This window comes from Penicillium robsamsonii, assembly GCF_028829455.1.
Source record: "Penicillium robsamsonii strain IBT 29466 chromosome Unknown utg000001l_segment0_segment0, whole genome shotgun sequence".
In the NCBI taxonomy this organism is placed as follows: domain Eukaryota; kingdom Fungi; phylum Ascomycota; class Eurotiomycetes; order Eurotiales; family Aspergillaceae; genus Penicillium; species Penicillium robsamsonii.
In genome coordinates this window covers 882,290-906,669 of record NW_026643219.1, presented here as the reverse complement: position 1 = coordinate 906,669, position 24,380 = coordinate 882,290, and the positions used below count along the sequence as shown (strand labels likewise).

At 48.9% G+C, this 24,380-nt stretch overlaps 8 protein-coding genes across 8 annotated transcripts; 4 read left to right on the top strand and 4 right to left on the bottom strand.

Moving 5' to 3' along the window:
* Positions 1–1,680: 1,680 nt before the first annotated feature.
* Positions 1,681–4,998, bottom strand: N7447_000375 (putative NRPS-like enzyme; the record flags this gene model as incomplete). The annotated part of the gene is made up of 4 exons (XM_057224651.1): positions 1,681–2,061; positions 2,169–4,345; positions 4,396–4,663; positions 4,720–4,998. 4 exons carry the CDS (start codon positions 4,996–4,998, stop codon positions 1,681–1,683), a joined length of 3,105 nt encoding a protein of 1,034 aa, XP_057088667.1.
* A 1,426-nt stretch (positions 4,999–6,424) lies between these two features.
* N7447_000374 (M20 family metallopeptidase) lies at positions 6,425–7,732 on the top strand (the record flags this gene model as incomplete). The annotated part of the gene is made up of 1 exon (XM_057224650.1): positions 6,425–7,732. The coding sequence occupies one exon, from the start codon at positions 6,425–6,427 to the stop codon at positions 7,730–7,732; it is 1,308 nt and encodes a 435-aa protein (XP_057088666.1).
* Positions 7,733–8,049: 317 nt separating this feature from the next.
* On the bottom strand, positions 8,050–10,215 carry N7447_000373 (glycoside hydrolase family 47 protein; the record flags this gene model as incomplete). The annotated part of the gene is made up of 3 exons (XM_057224649.1): positions 8,050–9,008; positions 9,070–9,714; positions 9,765–10,215. 3 exons carry the CDS (start codon positions 10,213–10,215, stop codon positions 8,050–8,052), a joined length of 2,055 nt encoding a protein of 684 aa, XP_057088665.1.
* A 793-nt stretch (positions 10,216–11,008) lies between these two features.
* On the bottom strand, positions 11,009–12,360 carry rpt4 (proteasome regulatory particle base subunit RPT4; the record flags this gene model as incomplete). Its single annotated transcript, XM_057224648.1, has 4 exons — positions 11,009–11,129; positions 11,183–11,639; positions 11,701–12,087; positions 12,153–12,360. The coding sequence occupies 4 exons, from the start codon at positions 12,358–12,360 to the stop codon at positions 11,009–11,011; spliced, it is 1,173 nt and encodes a 390-aa protein (XP_057088664.1).
* A 1,568-nt stretch (positions 12,361–13,928) lies between these two features.
* On the top strand, positions 13,929–15,470 carry aspf22 (enolase acuN; the record flags this gene model as incomplete). The annotated part of the gene is made up of 4 exons (XM_057224647.1): positions 13,929–14,093; positions 14,161–14,217; positions 14,283–14,622; positions 14,675–15,470. Exons 1-4 carry the CDS (start codon positions 13,970–13,972, stop codon positions 15,468–15,470), a joined length of 1,317 nt encoding a protein of 438 aa, XP_057088663.1. The 5' UTR covers positions 13,929–13,969.
* A 381-nt stretch (positions 15,471–15,851) lies between these two features.
* Positions 15,852–16,837, top strand: N7447_000370 (eukaryotic translation initiation factor 3 subunit J; the record flags this gene model as incomplete). The annotated part of the gene is made up of 3 exons (XM_057224646.1): positions 15,852–15,870; positions 15,975–16,054; positions 16,139–16,837. 3 exons carry the CDS (start codon positions 15,852–15,854, stop codon positions 16,835–16,837), a joined length of 798 nt encoding a protein of 265 aa, XP_057088662.1.
* A 1,543-nt stretch (positions 16,838–18,380) lies between these two features.
* On the bottom strand, positions 18,381–19,770 carry N7447_000369 (14-3-3 adaptor artA-like protein; the record flags this gene model as incomplete). The annotated part of the gene is made up of 8 exons (XM_057224645.1): positions 18,381–18,764; positions 18,842–18,929; positions 19,002–19,276; positions 19,347–19,358; positions 19,415–19,434; positions 19,498–19,544; positions 19,611–19,618; positions 19,759–19,770. The coding sequence occupies 8 exons, from the start codon at positions 19,768–19,770 to the stop codon at positions 18,381–18,383; spliced, it is 846 nt and encodes a 281-aa protein (XP_057088661.1).
* A 3,499-nt stretch (positions 19,771–23,269) lies between these two features.
* On the top strand, positions 23,270–24,027 carry N7447_000368 (DUF3431 domain-containing protein; the record flags this gene model as incomplete). The annotated part of the gene is made up of 2 exons (XM_057224644.1): positions 23,270–23,349; positions 23,406–24,027. Coding segments are annotated over 2 exons (702 nt in total), but the record flags the coding sequence as incomplete, so codon positions are not given.
* Between the last annotated feature and the right edge of the window lie 353 nt (positions 24,028–24,380).

The window sequence follows — 24,380 nt, the reverse complement described above, 5'->3', positions numbered from 1 at the left end:
ACGGGGTGGCTGGTATATAGGGGATGGTTGCAGTCCAGCATCGGATGTGAGGGGTGACCACAAGATAAAAGACGTTCAATTTGAACAAGTCATTCCATTTGGGCGGAAACTGGTAGCGGTGTGATGGGTATAGTCCGGGAAAGGCGGGAACTGAAGTCTACCAGTTAGCATGGAATGCACATAGAAAACAGTCCAAATTCAGAAAATAGAAAAACAATGAATTCCACCGAGCGACGTGGACCAAACAAGTTGAGACTAACTGGCTGGGCAGGAAAGTGCTTACAATCGGCAAACGGACTGGTGAACAGGGAAATCCTGGGTAGTACTGGATGTTTAGAGAAGAAAAGAAGAAAAGAGTGAGAAGGATAGAACTAGCTCTAGACTCACAAACCGTTAGTGGAGAAATGTGAATTCCTAAAAAAATTGACTAACACAACAATGGGCTAAACTCAGTCCACAAATATTATTCCCAGGGTATGCTCCGTCAAGTTCCGGTGGTTGACACCATGTGAACCGTGGTATTAAAAAAGTCCGGGTTCTTATTTTTTTTTTATCCATTGACATAATCTATTTACATAGTTACATAGTTACATAGTTGCATAGTTGCACACATGTATCCCATATTGTTTTTAAACCCCCAACGGCTACACAGATATGTTGTGTAGCATGTGCACCCGTCCACACATTCCGTATACAAAATCTGTGCGATCGGCAATCTAGACTAAAGTGGATTCAAGAGAACCATTATGATGCCATCTCGACCCAGTCCCCCCTGATTCGCTCTATAGATTGGATACATCCGCTTATCCTTATCCATTGACTCGGTTATCACTCGGCCCAAGTAGGTATACCCCTCCACACCCCGTTTGTACAGCAACCAGGGACAGCAACCAGGTCCCGTAGGGGTCAGAACTTTGTCCGAGTATGACGAGGGTTGCACAAGGTTTAGAGGGTTATTCGAAATCCAAGTGCGAGGGTATTTGGAGTATACTCCGAACTAGTACCTTGGTGATAGCACAGTGGTACGAAGAGATCCAATCATAACCATTGGGATGAGTAGGTACCGAGGGGGCAAATCCTTTCACCTTTTCACCTTCTGGCAGATGTCAGATCCACATGACTCGCTTCGGGGAATTCGGGGAACATTCCATTTTTCCAGAGAGGAAAGGTAAGCCATGGTGTTCGTGTTGGGTGCCCAGTGCCTTGGGGAGTTTGGTGGCGTAAGGCGAGTCTTGGCACCACCTGGATTCTCGGGGTTATCAACGGGACTTGTTCGACGAGTCACCTTTTCCAAGGAACAACCTTTACTCTTCACTGATGTATCAGATTCTTTGTCCTTCTTTTTTCCACTGGAGATCTCTCCGATCCGCTAAAAGTATCCCTGCAGGTCACTAGGACAGAACAGACCGCACGGCAGTCGAAAATGGCATAGGCTGGGTCTACTAGCTTGGGTGGCCAATCACCGCCACCTCGGCAAAAGATAAAATAAAAAGAAGCAAAAAAGAAGCAAAAAAGAAAAAAACCTAATCGTGTAATTTACTGAGGTAATCACCTAATTAGGAAGGGACACTTCCGATCTCGGGCTGTTCCAGTTATGTCATATCAATCCCTTCGCAGGAACACATACCACATGATATACAAAGTCTTGGACAGATATATTCTTTGAGACATATAATCTAATCAAAATTGCCACTGCTGTAACCAATTTCGCATGAGCGAGGGAGAGATCGGGCCGAGAGTTCTCATGCTGACACTTGCCTCTCTCGCCCGTCGGACATCCAGCGCCACAGACAAAGCACTATCGCCCTGGAGCCCACGATAGAAACCTAGAAGCTTGAGTGCGGGCTTTGAGGCAATATCCGCACTGTTAGGGTTTATACTTTCCAGCTCGGCAACCCACGCGGAAAACGGAACTGGCTCGACCGGATACTGGCTCTGGATAGCCGAGATCAAAGACGACCATGGTGCTCGTTTAGGATTCGTGAGATGAAACACGGCCCAGCGCTCTTCGGAGCTATGACGTGTGTTGACGATTTCCACTATAATATTCGATAGAGTGTCCTAAATAAAGCAAGAAAGTGATCAGCGGTAGGTCTTGGCTTTTTTTTTTTTTTTTTCTCCGGCCGAGTTTTGGAGCTCCATGTATAGTGTTCGGGATTTCAGCTTACCACTGGCACCCAATCGACCGCGGTCGAGCCCAGTCGGTTAGGAATTTTACCCATCGCTTTCGACGTTGCGATGATCGTCGGTAGCCATTCCTGCGGATTCCATTGTCCGCACGCGGTGGTCGGTCCGGCAATCTGTCCGACGCGATACACCGACGTAGGGACGTGAGATCGTTGCGAGGCCTCTAGACAGATGCGCTCGGAGATATACTTGGATTCACCGTAGCCTTGTGGCAGAACGACCGCAATGTCCTCTATCGGTACTTCTGGGATTGAGGCACCCATTTCTGGGGTCCAAGCGCCTACAGTGCCGATTGAGGAGATGAAGTGAAGATGGGCGTTGCTGCGACTGCTCAAGCTAAAGTCGATAAAGCGTCGCACACCCTGGATGTGAGTGCCCTCGAAGGAATCGACGGAATGGTTGAAGTCGACTTTCCAGGCGTTGTGGATGATGGTGTCGACGGAATCGAGAAGTTCTTCGTACTTGGACTCATTCAGGCCGAATCGGGGTTCTCCGAATGAGGCTTGTAGGAATTCGACCTTGTTCTTCCAGTCGTATGTGTCAAGGTGCAGTCCTTTCTCCTCGAAGCCTTGCTTCTGCCGTGATTCGGCATCTGAGCGATTGAGGCAGTAGACTTTAGCGATGGAATCGCTGCTCAGTAAGGAATGCAGTAGATAATTTCCCAGTGAGCCAGTTGAACCAGTCAGTATCACAGTCGAAGGCGAATGCAGTCCATTCTGGGGGCAGACTTCCCGCGCTGGAAGATCGGATGTATACTTTTCCACCAGTCGCTGGATCTTCTCCGTTCGTGGGATACCAGCTTGGGGTTTTCCATCTAAGATAGCCATTACGACTCGTGACAATCGGTCGACTGTTGGGTTGCCATAGATCGTTTGGGCACTGATGGCTCCTGCTTTCACATCTGGCCGACGTAACTGGATGCCCTTTTGCAGCACCCGAGAGACATGAATGGTCATCAGAGAATCAAGACCGGCGGAGTAAAAGTCCTGAGTGTATGTGATGTTGGGTTTCTCCAAAACACGGGTAATAATCTGGCGAACATACTCTGTAACACTCTCACGGTCCAACGTCTCTGGTAGATACTGCTCCAAGTCATCCTCGAGGTCTTCGGCATACATAGCATCAATCTCTTTCTCGTAATCTCGAATCACAGCCCGGCGCTGCACGCTCCCTTTAGGAGTTGTCTTAAATGGCTTCGTCTTCACTGCGAACCAGATCTTGTTCTTCATCACCCGGCCATGAGCCGCAATGCCCTGGTTAGCTATTTGCACTGTCGGCCAGATCTCATCAACAAAGACCTTCTCGTCCATATCTGGTCCTCCATCGCTCAGCTCGACGAGCAGCCCAGCCTGGAATCGGGACTGGCCGACTACCACCGCCTTTCCAACCAGCGGATGTCCTTCAATGATAATTTCCATTCCGACAGGATTGAACTTCTCCCCGTTGCTTAGGACAATCACATCATCCTTACGCCCATAGAATTTCCACAGACGTGGGTTCGTCGGGTGTGGTGTATATAGATCGTTGGTCGGATAAACATTTATGTCGGGGTAAGTGTGGAAAATTCCCTTAAAATCGCGAGCATTCTCCTGTCGAGGAATCACCATCTCGAATACACCTTCGCCGATATCGTGCATTTCCACACCAAAGGCTTCATTCCATTCGAGGTAGCCCCAGTTGGCTGGATCCTCCGGCACCAGTGCTGGGATCACACCAGCCTCACTGCTTCCCATGATCGTTATCATCTGCGTATACCTGCGCAGTCGCTCACCAGCTTCTAGGGACAGAGGGGCGCCGCCAAAGTAAACGGACTTGAGTCCTTTCAAACAAGCCAGTGCTTTGTCGGAGTGACTAAAGTCTTCCAGGATGGAGGGTGCGCAGACTGCGACTGTGGGATGGGCAGTGCGCATCAGCTCTATCATATGGTCGACGGAGAGTGGTTTATCTGGACCAACGAGAGTGGGAACTTCGAACCACACTGAGAGCAAGAATGTTACTAGCCCCAGTAGATGGAAGAAAGGCGTCGTACCCAGAACCAGCTCGGTTTGATCCAGATCGTAGTACATTGATGGCTGACGACCTGTCGGCTTTGGGAGATGGGAATGAGAATCGATGGTCATGAAAAAGCCGTTGGTGAGATACACCGGCTTTGGCATGGCTGTAGCAGGAATTAGTACAGGTTCACAATACCATGTTCATGGAATTTACCTGTCGTTCCAGAGCTATGGATGATGCACGTTGTGTCATTCTCTGCATCGGCATAGGACTTAGTATATGGATAGTGTTTTAGACCACGCGTGTCACTGAGGATTTCCTTCATAGTCGGGACCTGGAATATATCCAATTTCGAAACAAGTCTTTGGAGCTCGAGGGCTCGGGTTTGGCGCTGCTCGCTGAAGAAGAACTTGGTGCAGTTTGTCGCTTTCAGTAGATGAACATGGGCTTCGTCCGAGTTCCTGGTGGAAGGCAAGAAGGCCTATAAGAATCAGTCCGACTGTTCTAACTTCAGCTTTAATGGCTTTATTTTGGTACCTGGTATCCAGTCTTCTGGCATGCAAGCATAAATATGAAATAGCGCGCATCGTTTCTCCCCATGTAGGCCAATGTCTCTGGGTATTGTGTCGGTCCAATGGAGCTTTCGATCCACCAACAAATGAAGTTCACGGCCCGTGCCAGGTCTTTGATTGAAAGGTCTTGGAATCCATCGCTTATTTCCAATCCCTGTGGAATAACTGCAAATCGTTGGTTGGGATTGGTTTCGGCACGATCATCGACCGTTGTCGCAAGCAGTCTTTTCCGATGAGACTCCATGCTCCTGTTGGAATCTAAGATTTGGGTGTCAGGAAGCAAGTTAAACCAATGCAGTAAGAATGCTAGGAAATATTGAACAGAGCAACGCGATATGTTAAGAACTATTCAATTTTAAGGGGACATAATAGTAATCCATATTTATATCCAGTATACATAGTTCCAGGAACCTTGATCCCCAGACGAAATGACCTTGATTCGGGGTATTGCCAAAGTGGCAAATTGACATTCATTATTGTCGTTATGTACCATATATCCTGTATAACTAGCACATGTAGTTTATACATTATGGGAGTAAATAGCTTGAGCATGTAGATCACTGCCTATAGGACGCTAGTTTCACTCCCACTTGAAGCGTATTTCCCGTGTCGAGCATTACTATGCTCCCTTTTGGCTTCATAACAATCGAGCTCCTCCATCTTCCAGGATATTGGTGCCGGATTATGATGGAATATAACAAGGGGGTATCTATGTCTCAAGGCAGGTGGGCCCGACACAGAACAATGTGTTAGATGGCTTTACCAAAAGATCACCACGTAAATCTGGGATGGTTCATGTCGGTAATGATCGTCCTATGTGTATGCTATGACCAATTGACCACCTACTCGTGCATCATGTCAGGTTCCCAATCCATCACTCATATGGATGCATGTAACAACAGATCTCAGTATAGCAATGATCCACAGATACAACGATGTTTGTACGATGTAGATATCTGTAGATATGTTCATGATCTTGTATGTCATTTATTATTTCTTGTAAAGCTTAGCTGTATATAAGCTTTTCTTCCTTCGGGCTTAGGACTACCGTCTACTTGCCAGTGGATTTGTTGCATATAATCATTCTTCAGGAAATATATTACGAATGAAAAAATTTGATAGTACTTGGGATGTGCCAGCATCTAGATATCCACTGTATAACTCCCTTCAATATTGGACAGAATGGCGACCTGAATCTCTTCATATTTGAACAAAATATACATCTCAGGGAACTCGACAAATATCTGAAAATATCGGCCTGACATGAACCAAGGCAATTCAACCCAATCAAACAATATAATAAGACAGACTTGATTTGTATCCAACAGGATTTAACTCGTTCTACACCTAATCCTAGCCATTGTGTGGCCCCCCTAAGGCTTTAGGGGCCTGGTATATATAGTGCTACAGACAGATCTGGTCATGCCCAGATCTGGCTATGACCTTTTTGGCCTAGTGGTTAGAACCTGTGTCTTATGTAATATTATAGGGCCTTGCGGAATTACAATTGTTTTGATATCTATCCACGTGACGTCGGGGTTGTTTCCGATCTCGGACTCCGACCTAGGCAAGTTTCACAAAATATTCAACTCTCTGGGTGTCGGGGTTATTCAATTATTCTGGATACAGAACACATAAAAATTGGAACATATACGTACTCTAATCATCCAATGAAGTTCTCTTCGTATCTCGCGGCTGCGGCCATCATGTCCGGTGTGCAGGCTTCTCCGCACCCCGCACCTCAGCAACAGCTCCTGGGCGTGTCCACGCCCTCCCAGCCCAGCTACAGCCAAGGAGGCCTAGATGATATAATCAGTGATTCACCTCTACTATCTCTCCACCGAGATCTGGTCAAAATTGAGTCAATCTCCGGAAACGAGCACGATGTCGGCCTCTTCGTCGCGCAATACCTGGAGGCCCGGAACTTCACCGTGGTAAAGCAAGAGGTGCCCCCAGTGAAAGGGCAAGAGGACGTAAAGACGCGCTACAACATCTACGCCGTTCCAAAGTCCTACACAGAACCCCCTTCAATTATCCTCACAAGCCACATCGACACAGTCCCACCCTTCATCCCATACTCCGTGCACCAGCCCACCGCCGACTCCACCACCCTCGACTCAGAGGACTTCATCCTAGGAGGCCGCGGCTCTGTCGACGCAAAGGGCAGCGTTGCAGCTCAAATTTTCGCAACCCTCGAAACCCTAGACTCTACCCCAGAAGCCAAGCTGGGCCTCCTTTTCGTCGTCGGCGAAGAAATCGGCGGCGATGGCATGAAAGTCTTCTCAAACTCAACCCTCAACACCAAAGACGCCTTTAGCACTATTATCTTCGGCGAACCAACCGAGGCAGCCCTCGTCGCCGGCCACAAGGGCATGCTCGGCTTCAAGGTCCTAGCCCACGGCAACGCCGCACACTCAGGATACCCGTGGCTGGGCAAGAGTGCCGTCTCGGCGATTCTGCCTGCGCTCTCGCGCGTCGACGTTCTAGGTGATATCCCCGTCGAAGAAGGCGGTCTACCTGCCTCCCCGAAGTATGGACCCACAACGCTGAATATTGGCGTCATTCGCGCTGGCGTCGCGACGAATGTTGTTCCTTCTGAGGCGTGGGCGGATGTTGCTGTCAGACTTGCGGCTGGTACGCCTGCTGAGGCGCATGAGATTATCCAGCGCGCTGTTGATGAGGCTGTGAAGGATCAACAGGCGGAGGTTGTTTTGGACTTTGTTTCGCATGGCGAGTCTTATCCGCCGCAGGATTTGGACGTTGATGTTGATGGGTTCAATGTTACTACTGCTAACTATGGTACTGATGTGCCGAATCTGGAGGTCGGTCCTGACGTCAAGCGCTACTTGTATGGGCCTGGCAGTATTTTTGTTGCTCATGGTGATAATGAGGCTTTGACCATCCGCGAGATTAAGGAGGCTGTTGTTGGGTATAAGAGGTTGATTGAGGCTGCGCTGGAGAGAGAGGAGAAGAAGTGAGGTGGCCATATGATTGGTTTGTTACATATCATCTTGATAGGGGTATGATATCTGGTTTTCGGCTACTAGGTCTTGCCTTTGGGTTATCTTAGGTCACCAAAGGTGGTGGCTTGGGTTTATGTACATATGAAATGCAATCTCTGTACACCACTGCCAGGAGTATTGCTTACTGAAGGTAAAATCGGTCATATACAGAAGGTTGGTATACAAATCTAGGCTTCCCCAGAGTACAAACGAAAAATCACAGGAAAAAAGCGCTGTACAGAACACATGAGACATCAAAGCCATTAACAACCAAGATTATACCCAGCATATATCTACTGCTTGGGCGCCCTCTCCCACCCCGTCTTAAGATCCCCAGTAGGCTTAAACCGGGGGAATGGATGGGCCTCGGTATTGAAAACGTGATCCTCCAGCGAGATGAAATCACGATCCGAGAACAACAAGTAGAAATACTTGAGTGTCTCAGCCATCCAATAGCCCTCCATATTGTCACGCTTGTATGAAGGGGTTGCATCCGCGTTTCCGAGAGATGTAAAGCCCTTGATACGGAAAACGGGCGCTGTGTTGGTTGACGTAGGAATACGGGAGGTGCTCTTCTTCTCGATCACGGCTGTGTGTTTGATGAAAGACTTGAAGATCTCCCAGCCCCATTGCCGGTAGATTTCGTCGCCGGTGATACGATAGAGATAGAAGAGGGACTCGACTGTTTCCGGACGTTGTAGATTGTGGCGGTCGTTGCGGTGGATATCGATGTCCGCGCGCCAGGACTCAGACACATCGCTTTGCGCCGCTAGGGGCTTGGAAATGCCGCGCAGTGCCTCGGGCTTGGATGCGTGGTTGGGGTTCGTCACTGGATCTGGGTACTTGTCTGCCATCATCACGGGCGGCGAATCTAGGACGAAGTGGGAGATCTCAGAAGCGAGGCCGGTTGCCGTTGCCTTGTGCATTGCCCAGCAGGTCTTCATCAATTCCTTGGACATGAGGATCTCCTCTTCGTGCTGTTGAGTCCAATCCGCCGACTTTCGGGCTTGGGACAAGGGCTGGCCACCGGTCGCGCCGAGCGCGATTGTTCCGGGCATGAAGCAGACCAAGTGGTCCATTCTGGGTGACAGGTCCTGGTCTAGTCCCTGGGGTCGCTCGCCAATAATCATCAGCTGAGAGTTCTTGGTGAATGAGACTAGGTGTTTGCGGATGCCTCTCAACGCCTCGTCCCACATCTCTTTGTAGACGGGCTCCTGTTGGGAGGTCTGCAGATATTGCTTGATGAGATATTCTGGAGCGAGTCAGCCTAAAAGAACCAAAGAACCACGAAGCGCCGAGTATCATCAACATACCATAGTAAGAATCTGCTTTGTTGCCCAGAGTAATGCTGTCTCCTTTGAATGCACCATTGTCAGGATGGATGGCACTTCGGACAAGGCCATCCTGCGGCTTTTGTTGGTCAACTATCTTCATCGTTTTCTCAACCACCTTCCAATATTCTGCCTCGCCGGTCAGCTTGGCCAGGTACTTGAATTCAAGCTGTAGCGAGCCAGCCTCAGAAATAGACGTAGCTCCCTCGTCGAAATGCACGACAACGCCTTCTGACGAGTTGAGATTGACATTTGACCATGGAATACCGCTTGGAGACTCGAAAGCCCCGAGTAACCGCTCAGCGAGGTCAGCTGCCTTCTCGATGTACAGATCTTCACCGTCAGCACCGACATCATCGTCGCTGAGGGGTGCCAGGTCGGGATATTGGGTTGACAGATAGTGTGCAGACAGTAAACCACCCAGCATGCGGATAGTTGTCTCGAACGTATTAACATCACGGTTCTGATTATAATTCAACGACGTTGAGATCCATTGCCGCGCGCGGTGGACCTTGGAAGTCAAATTCATGATCATCAATGTGTCCAGCGAATCAACTATCATCCAGCCTAGTCCGCCGCTCGCGTCTTCTTGGTTAACGTTCGATACTGGGCGATATTGATCGCATCCTGAATAAGGGTGTTAGCGCTGTCAAGTACAAATCTGCTGTATGACCTACCCCATGCGTTCTTTTCATATCCTTCCCAACTGACGATGAAGGCGTCCCGCACTTTCTCTCGTCTCGCTGTCCAGTCAGACAAGTCCCCAGATTTCCCGTATTCCAATGTCTGGGCCCATTGCCATAATTCTACCCCTTTATCATTTGAATGTAGCCCCGACCACGTGGGGAGGTAGAATTTATACCATAACAAAAACAACACTGTACACACCCCCAGCACGTTTAGGAACGGTCTCCATCTCCTTCGAGGACCCGTGCGCCGCGGCGCGAAGAATGGCTTATCTTTGTATAAAGGTAGTGTGCGGTCCTTTTCGAAGTAGCCGTTCACTTTATTGGATAGGGGGATGGGCTGGTTTGACAACCCGTATCCGCGGAGCCCGCTACGAGGGTTTCCGTAGAAGCCGTCTTGTTGCGCGGGCGCAAAGGGACTGCGTGATGGCTGATAGGCCATTGTATTTTTTCGATCTTGTGTCTTGCTCGTGAGGGAATCTCTGCCGGTCTTATGATTACCGAGTGCGCCACATGGGAGTGAAGAGAAGGCCGAGGTGCTGTGGGAGATTCGTCTTTGCTTGGTGTTGATCAAGGTTTCAATTCAAGGTTCAGTCAAGTGTATCTGCTATTCAACGTACAACAGTTAGTCAGGTTTGATTCCAGGACGAGGATCTAACCCCTCGGGGGCCAGCCCTGGACACCCGCACACTTACCGAAGTTAGGGTGTTTGTGATGTACAGTTCTTGATCGCAAAGCCAATCTGGTCTTCGGTTCTAAACAAAGAAAAAAGCCAAAGAGTCACGGTACAGTTGTGTTTGTTGGGTTGATTGTCCGTAAAGAATTTCTCTGCGGAGATGCGGAGCGCGGAGGTTATCCCACGTCTCAACAATCCTAGGCCAGATAAAGGGCAAGTATCGCAACAAGCATTCGATCTGATTCGAGGCGAAATATGCGCGAAAATCGAGAACGTGGCAAGGGCAAGTTGAAGGAAGCTGGGGAAGTGGAGAGGCAACACTAGGTGTCCGCAAATCATATTTCATTGTACGCGTAACCAGCCTCTTTACCAACTTCAACAGTTATTAATTACTTGGACTACATTCTTCAACTGTTAATAAGCAAGTTATTGTTTTTAATCTACAGACTCCAACTTGAATAGAAGAATAGGTCGAATGCTTAGCATTAGCGCTTCAAGATAAAGATCTAAACCGTGCACCAGATGACGTGGGCCACCAGCCCCCACAAGGTAGATACAATTACAGCTTCTGATACTCAAGCTTGCCCTCCAGCTTCTTCGCCTCTGCCACCTTCCGTACAGCCTTGTTGAAGTCATCCTGGTTGATAGCGTCACGGTAATCCTTGATCGCGAACAAACCACTAATAAAGAGTTAGCAAACGAGTATACAGCATGTGATATAATTGTCACTCACGCTTCAGTAACCACGTTTCGAAGATCAGCACCGTTAAGACCATCGCTCATCTTGACCACACTCTCAAAGTCGATCTCGCCTTCCTGTTGAACTGTGCTTGTGTGGATCTTCAAGATCTCCAGACGACCAACCTCATTGGGAAGAGGAATCTCAATCTTGCGATCCAGACGACCGGCACGCAGCAAAGCAGGGTCCAGTGTATCGGGTCGGTTGGTGGCCATGATGATCTTTGTCTTTCCTAGGTAGTCGAAACCGTCCAGCTGGTTCAGCAACTCCATGAGCGTCCGCTGAATTTCTCGATCTGCCGATGTACCCTCTGAGAATCGTCGTCCACCAATGGCATCAATCTCGTCCATGAAAATAATGCAGGGCTCGTGTTCCTTGGCGTATCCGAACATCTCTCGGATCAGTCGAGCGGATTCACCGATATATTTGTCCACGATGGCCGAGGATACAACTAACGAGAGTAGACTAGTCAGAACATTGCGCGTGTAAATGTTATAAGAAGTTCAACATACCCTTCAAGAAGTTGGTCTCCAACGAGCTGGCCACTGCTCGTGCAAGCAACGTCTTACCAGTACCAGGAGGACCGTAGAGCAGAACACCCTTCGGAGGTTTAATTCCAACTCTGAGGAAGAGCTCTGGATTCTTCAGGGGCAATTCGATGACCTCACGGAGCTCTCTGATCTGGTCGTTAAGACCACCGATACCCGCGAAGTTGACGGACCCTGGATCTTCCAGAGACATGTTGTACACCATAGGATCAACCTCGCGAGGTAGCATCCGCATGATGGTGAGTGTTGTCATATCCAAGGCCACACGTGTGCCTTGCTTCATCTTGGACTTATCCACTTTTGAACGACAACCGACCACATATCGAGGACCGGACGACGCCTTGACGATAACTGTAAAGCGGATTAGCTTCTTGATGCGATCATCGAGGCGGAAAGGTTGAGCTTCGGATACTTACATCGCTCTTCGTCGAGCTGCTTCAGCACTTCGCCGATGATCTGACCAACACTTTGTAGTGCCTTGATGTTATCCTCGGAGACATCAAACTCTCTTTGAAGATCCTTGATACCCAAGCGAAGGGATTTCAACTTGGCTTCCCATTCTCGTAGCTCGAGCAAGCTCTTTTTATAGTCCTCGAGCGCCTGGCTGCGCTCCGGGTCGCTCATGATGAAGGACGGATAGGTTCACCGAGTGTGGACGAGTGCGGATGGTAGCCAAAGGGGAACTGTAATTCAGATATGAATTCAGGGGTTCGTGTAAGGTCGTGGATGCGAAATGGATGGATATCGTGATTGAAAAGGGCGACAGCACCTTGCCTGGGGAGCTTCCAGCTTCCAGCGCGGCGTCCATGACAGACGGTCACATGACCTAGATCTGCCTTATGTCATTATCTTGGTCATCATCAGACACCTGAGGCAGAAAACTTTGGAACAGTATATATGTAAGGCAACCCGTTGGATCAAATGGTTTCATGCCACCTTTGTATAACACAAGAGACGATAATGTAGCGATGATAATATGTAACATTGGGGATCAGTTCATTTTTCAACTTTAGTCTAGGCTTGAGCTCTTGACTTTGGGTTCTTTTGCGCCTTTCCTTCTCCCTTTGTTTATGTACACCCTATCTTAGTCTTTCTTTTTTCTTTTTACCCACGATTCTCTACATTAAAAATTGAGATGTCAGGCTCCAACCTTGGAAGTCAATGAGTTACCTAACTAACTATACCGAACATACCCACAGTGTGGATTCAGACTAGGGTCGTTGATGCGAGTTGCTACGTTCTGTCAGCGAGGGTACTACTTATAGCATTAGGAGGGAAATGGCAGCACATCACTTATACTCTAGACTATGATGAGGTCCTTGTCCGGGGAGTGAGCTTTTCTTGTTTCTTTTTACTTCAATCTTGGCCGATGGGAACCGGAGAGAAGGATTATCCGAACACGGTCTGAGATTATTTGGCCTCAAAAGTAAGGCACCAACAGCTGTCTTCGTCCAAATCAGAACGGAAGAATGCTACGTAAGACGAACACTTTCTTTGTCATATCCTTTTCATATTTGATTGGGTTGAATAATGTCTCCCGGTAACATTAACCCAGTAAGGGGTTCTAAAGCTCAGATTAAATGCACAATGGAGAGGGGTAGAGGCGTATGCCGTACGATGTGCACGTCCTGTAACAGGGGCAGTACAATCGGAGAAGGATATGCCATCATAATCGAATATCTTCCGAGGAACGGAAGATCTCGTAGCTAGAGAGACCGCATATGGTCGGATCAGCCAGCAAGCGCTGGAGAATGACCGTGGAGCCCCACTGTTGCATTGGAAAGAATCGGAGCAGCAATGAGCTTTCCCGGGGTTCTCTGGGGGAGAAGTATTTAAGTAGTCGGGTGTCTCCGTAAACTTGTATTCTGTTTATCAAGTTGTTCTTATTTTAACAGGTAAGTTGAATATAGCATCATAGCATCATAACCCTCATAACATCATACACCCCGCCAACATCTACCCCTCCATACACCCTACACTACTACACCCCTAAGTCTTCTGGAAAGGAATAGAAACCCAACCAAAGGCCTACCGGTGATCGTAGTAGGAAGCCCCCCGTTGAGCTCTCCAAGCAAATCATATCCTTCTGACCTTCTCCCGCCCACTCTTTTTGGGTCATCGGTGAACCTCCCCCCGCCGTTAGTCACCTGCAGCTTTCGCCATATATCAGCCCATATCCTCTTTTTCCTTCTTTCAACTGACTGAAATTATAATCAGCCTGTCCAATTTCAATATGCCTATTTCTAAGATCCACGCTCGCTCCGTCTACGACTCGCGCGGCAACCCCACCGTTGAGGTGGATGTTGTCACCGAGACCGGCCTTCACCGCGCCATTGTGCCCTCCGGTGCTTCCACTGGTTCGTCCTCCTTGAGCTGTCAGACCATCATTGAAAACAGGACTAGATTGCTGACATTGACTTCTAGGCCAGCACGAGGCCGTCGAGCTCCGTGATGGTGACAAGACCAAGTGGGGTGGCAAGGGTGAGTGAATGAGTCCCGTTGATATCTTACAAGTGATTAGAAACTGATATATTCATCTCAAATAGGTGTCCTCAATGCCGTCAAGAACGTCAACGACATCATTGGCCCCGCCTTGATCAAGGAGAACATCGATGTTAAGGACCAGGCCAAGGTTGACGAGTTCCTGAACAAGCTTGATGGAACCGCCAACAAGGGCAAGCTCGGTGCCAACGCCATCCTCGGTGTCTCTCTGGCTGTTGCCAAGGCTGCTGCCGCTGAGAAGGGTGTTCCCCTCTACGCTCACATCTCCGACCTTGCCGGAACCAAGAAGCCCTTCGTCCTCCCCGTTCCCTTCCAGAACGTCCTGAACGGTGGCTCCCACGCCGGTGGCCGTCTCGCCTTCCAGGAGTTCATGATTGTCCCCGAGTAGGTCTTCCAAGCTCGAGATTCCTTACAACTATAAACTGACCAAACACAGCACTGCTCCCACTTTCTCCGAGGCCCTCCGCCAGGGTTCCGAGGTTTACCAGAAGCTCAAGTCTCTCGCCAAGCAGAGATACGGTCAGTCCGCCGGTAACGTCGGTGACGAGGGTGGTGTCGCTCCTGATATTCAGACCGCCGAGGAGGCTCTTGACCTCATCACCGATGCCATTGAGCAGGCTGGTTACACTGGCCAGATCAAGATTGCCATGGATGTTGCCTCCAGCGAGTTCTACAAGGTGGATGCCAAGAAGTACGATCTTGACTTCAAGAACCCCGAGAGCGACCCCACCAAGTGGCTCACCTACGAGCAGCTTGCCGACCTCTACAAGTCCCTCGCTTCCAAGTACCCCATTGTCTCCATCGAGGACCCCTTCGCTGAGGACGACTGGGAGGCCTGGAGCTACTTCTACAAGACCTCCGACTTCCAGATTGTCGGTGATGACTTGACTGTCACCAACCCTCTGCGCATCAAGAAGGCCATTGAGCTCAAGTCCTGCAACGCGCTTCTCCTGAAGGTCAACCAGATCGGTACCCTGACCGAGTCCATCCAGGCTGCCAAGGACTCCTACGCCGATGGCTGGGGTGTCATGGTCTCCCACCGCTCCGGTGAGACCGAGGATGTCACCATTGCTGACATCGCCGTTGGCCTCCGCGCCGGTCAGATCAAGACCGGTGCCCCTGCCCGTTCCGAGCGTCTTGCCAAGCTTAACCAGATCCTCCGCATTGAGGAGGAGCTTGGTGACAATGCTGTCTACGCTGGCGATAAGTTCCGCACTGCTGTCACCCTGTAAACGCAGCCTTCGGCAGCATAGATCGGGCCTGATGAGGGCCCATCAAAAACGATGGTTTGATGATCTACGGAGCCATCGCCCATGATGATTATGAATTTAATAGGATCTTTTTCAACGAAACAAATTTCCACTACTTGACAAGTTAGAACATCAGTAAATAAGTAAATGACAGCATGTAGAACAAAGATCATGCTCGTCGGGCATCCAATGCCCGAGGTCACGTGAACATCCCACCTGGGGACGATAAGTGTGTCCCACATAAAATTTGCCCTCGCCCCTCCAATCCTTTGCTGGGTCTATTGTTGGCTTGTTCCTTTTGGCCTTGCGTATAGCGCATTACATTCTTTCTTTTCTTTCTATCAAGCTTTTAGATTTTCAAAAATGCCACCTTCCAAGTGGGGTATGTTATTATCCTTGTATTATCGCCTTCTATAGTGATTGCCACCATTACTTAGCTCGTGTTCTAATTCCTATTGCTGTTGCTAATCCTTTGATTTCACGCAGATGAAGAAGAAGAGGAGAGCTCCGCGCCTCCTGTTGTTGTCGCGCCCCGCCGCCGCTTCGACGATGAAGAGGAAGAAGATGTAAGGCAACACAACCTCGAAACCTGTTCAGCAGGGCCCTCACTCGCGCCAAGTCCAACAAACTAACAAAACACCGAACGATAGGTTCTAGACTCGTGGGATGCCGCCGAAGACTCCGAGGTAGAGCGCGAGAAGGTCAAGAAGGCCGCCGAAGCCGAGGCCAAGGCCAAGGCCGCCGCTGCCGCCAACAAGAAGACCAAAGCCCAGCGGATAGAGGAACTCCGACAGCAGCGTCTCCGTGAGGAGGGCAGCGGTGAATCCGAGAGCGAGGACGAGACAGAGCGCCGCGCTCGCCTGCGCAAGACCGAGCAGGAAGCCGATCTTGCCCACGCCGAGGATCTTTTCGGCTCTGTTGATGTCAAGCCCAACAAGGGCGCCCCCAAGGCCATCGTTGTCAGCGACTCCTCCGACCCTACCAAGGCCATCGATCTGTCCGCCATGCCGCTGTTCAAGCCCGTCACCAAGGACCAGTTCACCCGCCTGACCGAGACCCTTGTGCCGCTCCTCACCCCGCACTACAAGAAGGCCCACTACTCTCTTTGGGCACAGGACTTCACCCGCAAGCTTGTGAAGGATTTGCCTAGTGCTGAGATCAAGAAGATTGCTAGCGCTCTCACTACTGCTTCCAACGAGAAGATGCGCGAGGAGCGTGCGAATGACAAGGGCAACAAGAAGACCAAGGCGGCAAAGACCAAGATCTCGCTGAATGCCAGCCGCGATATTCAGCGCGATAACACCAACTACGACGGTGGTGATGATCTTGGAGATGATGACTTTATGTGAATGTGAATACAGACGACTAGTCTCCATTTGAATTACCCAGGTGTTTCGCTGTTGCTTTCCCTTGGATTTGATCCTTGAAAATACGCATCTTAAAAGAAGGCCTCAATCATTTATTCCCGCCTCACCTATATGCAGCTTTGCTCCAATGTTACCTGTTTTATTTTTTTTTCCAAGCCTCGCTCTGTACATCCCCTTCCTATCTCAATTGGGGCACAAGTAATCCATAGAAAGACCCAATTCATTCCGATTATTATATGACCTCAAACCATACCAACCATCAACCCCCTAATCTCAAGCATACCTTGGAATAACCGCCACATCACAATGAAAAATCAACCACCAAATCCACTACTAACCACATACCTAGTCCCCCGACTGTTAAACGTACCAAGCTGTCTACCCTCCTGCCCGATATCCACAACACTCCGAAGCAGACCAATATAACCCTCATCATCCAAAGCAGAAAGTGCCTCCTGTGACCGACTACCCTGTTAACTTGAATACTTTTCGGATATTGCGGTAATGGAACTCAATTCTGCGGTGCCAACTACCGCTTCGCCCTCGTGGCGTCCCCCGCCATCCTATCACCCACAAAGATTGCATCATGCATTACATGCATCATCTGCTCAGGTGTCATATTCTAGTAAGTGCCCGGACCTCCTCCTTGATGCTGGACACGCGCTGTTTGGATTAGTTACTCTTCGATAGTGGGAGTGTGTTTTAGTTGTGTTCGCTTCGAGAATGGGAGATAGTGGGTTGGGGATTGTGAGAGCTTCGTCATCTTCGGCGATTTTGTTGTCCGGCTTTTGGCTCCGACGAATCGTTCGAGGGATGTTGGTCCTCGATAATTTTGGTTCTGTATCTTCGGCGCTTGATGGCTGATGTCTTCTGTGGCGCTTTCTTGGTTGTTTTGGAATTGTCGGATGTTGGCTTGGAGGTTGATGGCGTGCTGGTCTTTTCCTGGCGATGAACCTAATGTGTCCGAATTGATGGTGGTAGCTTGCTTTAAGTAGGCATAGCACCACCGAGAGAAGACATTGGGAATTTGGTCAACTCTAAAGGGTTAAATGCACATGGTCGTCTGAAGATCTTTTGCGTTGTTTTGCTAGATGTGCCAAGGCTTCTGGGACTAATAAACAGGCAAGTCGGACTAACTACATACTCATGTATCGGCTCATACTTCAGTCATGAATACTGGTAAAAGGGGAATCATTGGCTACGCAAGCAACCCAAGACAGGGTGCATCTCAAGTAAGGAAGCTCGGAGTGGAATGGAAAATAAACACATTGAAACGTGCTGGAATGGGAATAGAGACAATAAAAGAGAGAGAAATTTCCACTCAGCCCCTTTTCTGCTCCGTCAACCGAATATCAAACTCCGCCGGCCGACCCACACGGTACCGAAGACTTGCAAGATATCTGCCGGTCCAACCCAGCGCTGCAGTGAAAAAAGAAGCGATTTGCATAACCACGTTCAGGAATAAATGCGAACGCCCACCCTACCAAACGGCATACGGCTCGTCGCGACCCCTAATGTTGCTCGTTTAGGCTGCAGTCTCGGCGGGCTTAGCCTCCTCGGGCTTCTCCTCGGCGGGAGCAGCGGCCTCGGTGGCAGCGGCGGCAGGAGCAGCGGTCTCTTCTTCGGACTTCTCCTCCTTGGCGACACTCTCGCCCTCGTTGCCCTCAGATGAGGTCCAGAGGGTCAGGTTATCGCGCAGCAGCTGCATGATCAAGGTGCTGTCACGGTAGCTCTCCTCGGAGAGCGAGTCGAGCTCTGCAATAGCATCATCGAATGCCTGCTTGGCAAGGTGGCAAGCACGATCGGGAGAGTTGAGGATCTCGTAGTAGAAGACGGAGAAGTTCAGGGCAAGACCGAGGCGGATAGGGTGAGTGGGGGTGAGTTCGGTCTGGGCAACGTCGGTGGCGTTCTGTGACACGATCAACAGCTGTTCATTGCAAAGAGAGAGAAGGCCTATGATAATAAGCCGAAAGAAGGGATATTTACCTTGTAGGCCTCGTGGGCAGCTGTGGCAGCACCCTTGCGCTTGGGGCCGGAAGCGAACTCGGCGAGGTAGCGGTGGTAATCACCCTTCCTGTTTACAAAGTTAGCACAACGTCACAAATCGAGGAGTCTCCAATGTGAAACTGGCTGGAGTGTAACCCACATCTTGTAGTAGAAGACCTTGGACTCTCCAGTCTCGGCCTTGGGGATGAGAGCCTCATCAAGAACATCAAGCACATCCTGGCAAACCTGCTCCAGCTCGGTCTCGATCTTCTGGCGGTAGTCGCGGATGATGCCGACGTGCTCCTCGGAGCCCTTGTTCTCCTCCTTCTGCTCGATGGAGGAAATGATGCGCCAGGAGGCACGGCGGGTACCAACCACGTTCTTGTAGGCGACGGAAAGCAGGTTACGCTCATCGACAGTGAGCTCACCACCAATCTAGATATGTGTCAATCGCGAATACCCATAAATTAATCCTGAAGTTGATGGGGAGATGATGGTGTCATACGTTGGCGACTTCCTGTTCGGCGATTAGCATGGATACCCAGTAAACAACATGAGGGGGTTGCGACTAACCTTCATGAAGGTGACCATTTCTAGAAAGCAGAGAACAACATGTCAACATCCACGTCCAACCAAATGATCGCAAGTCAACATACCATCGTAGCGCTCGGCCTGCTCGCAGAGCCGCGCGAGGAACGTCTTGCTGGTGAGGGGGGTCAGTCATGGCCGGGCCATGGGGTTTCAGGGATAGGGGCGACAATGGACATACTTCTCACGCTGCATAGTTACGATATTTGTTAGCCCAGTTCTTATCGACAAAAATTCCAGATGGGGGTGAGCTCAGATGAGGATGGGAATGTGGGATTGCGATGGCGGTGACAGCTCAAGAGAGCGCCCGATGGAGGCGGACAACGTACCTCAGAACCCATTGTGAAATTTAGTCGAGATGGGTGGTTGAAACTTGAGACTTAAAATTAAAGGGATAGGAAGCGCAAGATGCAGAAGAGGAAGATGGGTAGAGACGACCAAGTGGGGGAGGGAGATGGAGTGAGGTGAGTTGGGGGGATTTGAATCATAACAATAATACACTGTTGTCATGTACCCAGTACTTAGATCCCCCTATTGTGGCACCGCTCTCTGTAAGTACTCCGGTACTTGGGCCGCAGCCCAGTATTCATTTTACCGTCGATCCCCCCTAGTAAGTAATTAATTTGAGCGGGGTGGGGTATATCTGACAGTATCCGTTACCAATTTGCTACTAAGGCCTCTCGTCTCCTTTTTAGAAGACACACGATCAAATACTTAGCATCTATAGAGAAATTGGCTTGATCCTATAAATGGTACATATACTTCGCTGTGTATCTATGGGGTCAGAGTACTTTGACTTCGAGACACCGACCAGTACCGTCACCTCCGATAATCATCTGAAAACAGCTGAAAACAGCTGCAATTTCTAAAGTAGCTCCGGTGACACCGCCGAGGTAGATAAGCTTCTTTACTATCCCCCTTTTCTAGAGAAAGCACCGTAAAACGATATAAAAGTCTGGGAGGCGGGGGATGATACAAATGCCTTTGGAACCTTCTAGACAACTAGGCTACTTATGATGTAGTTGATCAGCCACACAATCAAAATTAAGTCTCCAAGTATCACAAGTATTCCAGGTCAAATAATCCTAAAGTTTGAAGTACAGTTCAGGCTTAAAGTATTTAAGTAACTACTTCCACATAATAGGCCACTCTACTTCGCTGAGACTTTCCCATACTATATAATAGGGTCGAGCTACAACAAAAGATCTAAAGGGCGCAAGGGCAAGATCCATCATCGGGCTTGGTAAAGGCAGGCATGATATTCTGTACTGGACTATGGGCGGTATATAGTTACATTCAATCTAAGCTTGGTCCAAGTCATCTTAGGAATTATAAATGATATATGAGTTACTTTACGACTGTATCATTGAGCATTTTTAAAGTATTGATAGAGGGATAATCTTATAGTTAATGCACGGTTGATTTCATATTCACAAGTCGTTATGTAGTAGTTTGAAGTTAACTAACTAACACAACTAGTTAGTTAACTTCTGTCAATTGAGCCCATATTGGGCAGTTCAACTCCTGTCATGTCTTCTATATAACAAGACTGTCTACTTAAAATAAAAACATCGGTCATATTATTCAAAATTGTTGTTACACGTCTCTTTTAACAAAAAGTCTTCCTCAATTTCGTGTTTCCTCAAGGATATAGGGGAAGATCGCCATTGTTGAGGCGATCATCTTCTAGATTACGTGACTAGTGGCCCCATCTAGCCACCCCAGACCCATTGCAATCTCCAGGCAGTTGGTGTAAAGGGATGTGACTTGGGCCCAGGCCCGCGGGACCTTGTTGGATAACGTGATTTGGTTAGAGACAACATTCGGGGTGGCGACCTTTCGACTCAGGAGGGCGCTAGGATGGGGCCTGTAGGTCGCCGAAGGGACCTGTGGGAAGATGAAAGCACGCAGAAATATCAGTTCTTGAATGTAGAACTGTCTGGCTGCATCCTTGGTCTGTTTTAAATGCGCGACGAATGAGGATACACAAAGACTGTAAGGGTAGACCGGAATAGACTCGCTCGAGCTCTTGAATTAACATCCCTAAAAACCATCTGTCGTAGAAGGAGTGCTGCAAGCTTATCAGAAGCTGATGTTGCCCGGCGGATGAACGGCGCATTGGAGCGATCTGTAACAATGAGTTTCCCTGGCGCAATGTCGATCGGCGGGTCAGGGACATAGTCTGACATATGCTCGTCCGGTGGATCATAGCATTCAATCTAATTTATGCGACAGAGCACTACCTGGTAAAGATCAGTCCTGCTATCAACATGGTTGGTTCGTGTTCCTGGGCGGTCTTGTTCCAGGCCTTGCGCAGCAGACCCAGGTATACTGTCTCTCACAGGTCATATTCAAACTAGGACGTAAGTTTCTTCTTGCGGGCACTAAAGTGGAATATAACAGGCCGGATTGGGAAGCAGTAATATATGTCTCTGACACCCTCTTCTGCTGCGAAACAGCTCCATGGCCTGCCGAACATCTGCGGAGGGAGAACGGTCAAGACACCTCGAAAGCAATCGAAGGAAGAGCACATGTATTTTATCTGCATAAATACCCAAGAGAGGGTGCCTGAAGAGGTACACGACGGTGATGTGATAATCATGCTTTCGTGCGATCCCGGCCAACACCATAACTATAACTGCCACTGAGTCCCCACAACGGCGAAAGAAATTTCCTTCTGCGCTGATTTCCTCCTCTGAGAAATCAAACCGCATAACACAAATCCCATTCTGTCCATTGGATTTTGTCGGATGGTCGTTGTTCGGGAATTCCTCGTCAACTGCTTATATAACCATGTGCTGGTCGTCCGTCGCAGCTGGCCGCGGCCAGCTTTGCCGCTTCGCGATCGAGGGGTACGAGCGAGTGATATATAGATGGTGGACTTCATGTTGCCGAAGAGTATGACCAGACCGGCTCTCGAATCTGCCACTGCCCGATCAAATTTCTTACATGGGACGTGTAGAAAATTGGGATCAAGGCCATCACCTCTAGGGGCGGAAGACGGACAAGAGTCCAGGTCCCCTTCCTAGGCTGGGAGGTGGGGGAATGCAGCCAATGTCTTTGACTTGCCTTTGCTCAAAGATACTACCTCGGCAATTACATCGGATGCATCAGGAAACACAAGGCTGTGAGACATTGTTTTCGCCGGTGGGGATCGGCATGAGGTCTGAGAGCTTTGGCTCTGCAAAGCTACTGCTAGTGTTAGAAAAGACATGTTTGCCGCTGTAGGAAATGCGTAGGTAGATGGTGGCCTGGCTGGTTGATGATGGCTCTTAAAGAGATATAAGCGGAGGATGAACGTAAAGAGGAAGATCATGCAGAGCAGCAGGCTCATAACCTGTCAAGAGAGGTTGCATGGTGAATATGAGGTGTGAAGAATTATAAAAGCTAAGAGCTGGCTGGGAGTATGAAGTTTGACATAGGCTCTATAACCCGTGGACGGATGTGCTTAGAGGGCAATCTATCTTTATGCAGCTTCCTCGTGAAATCTCAACCTTAAACTCCCCCAAATATTCACCTGGCCATTTCTTCATGCTTGAACGGCCTAGAAGAAGCTCTGGGGCATTTCCTCCTAATGCCACAAATTTACGAAAATTCTTGTTCCTGGTCTTTATTCTAATAGCTCTGGCTTTGTTGTACGATCTGCGGTCCTATCATGGACCAGGGCAGTTGAGATCAAACGGCAAACTTTCTCATTGGTAACAATTTGAATTTGGCTGACTGGTTATTTTAGTAGGACAGGAGATGACCCTGTGCCTCATACTGCAAGAGATAAAAGCTAATCACAAAATTCATTGAACAGATCCAGCATGACCCGCTTCACATATTGCACTGCACAGAAGCAGCAATGATATCGGTCTCGTCATCTCAAAGACAAGAGAGGAGGATGTTGGATGGGTCACAAACTTCTGCAGAGACTTGTAAGCATCCTCTCCTCTTTTCCTCAATGTAGCAACTGACCTGATATATCGGCCAGTAAATGCGCGCCATACATCTATACGATGGACGAACCGGGCTTTCTTATTCCTCGGACGAATGTAGGCCATGAAGCAAGTGCCTACCTCACCCACATCATCGACCACTACTATGACCTCCACCCATATACCATCTTCATCTACGACAAGGAAGAGAACTGGTATAATGATGTAGATGGGCTAAAGACCTTGAATCAACTTCCTAGTCTACGGTTCGAAGCCGTGAATCGCAAGGGCTTTGTGAACCTACGCTGCTTGGCTATACCTGGTTGTCTAGATGGTCTGCACCCGTCGATTATCCAACAAACTGATATTGATAATAAGTACCTGACCGACAATTTCCCACAAATATGGCCCGAGATCTTCGGACTTGATCTGGGCACTGCACCGCTTCAGCTCGGACATCATTGCTGTGAGCAATTTGCAGTTACCAAACAGAGAATCCGACAAAGACGATGGAGCGACTACGACCGAATGATTCAGTGGATAGCTAGGGCTCGGTGGTCAGACAGCTATGGGGTAGGCTGGCTCATGGAGAAGCTATGGCATGTTATTTTTGGGATGCCTCCTGTCGAGTATGTTTCTCTTATCTCCACTCTCATCAAAAAGGCAATGGAGTTTTGAAGGTTAATTTACATTTGTACATCTAGCCGCGGTTCTATTAACCAGTGTCGCTGCGATCTTTATGGGTGGTGTGGCCCGAGCCCAGAAACCGAGGGCGCAATTCTGACACCTATTTCCTAATACACAACTCAAAGCTCATTGTTTGAAGCTCTGGGATTCCTTGCTTTTGAACAGTCCCTGGGATTTCATGTAATATCACTAATTTGACGTTTATATGTATATTTTAAGATACCATATTCATGTTGCAAGAGTATAATTTCCTTGTGGTATTTATAATCTCATCCGCGGGTGCTTTATATGCTGAACGATCTAGCATAGATGTATATTTTGGTTCTGTTTCTTGTCACGTCAAC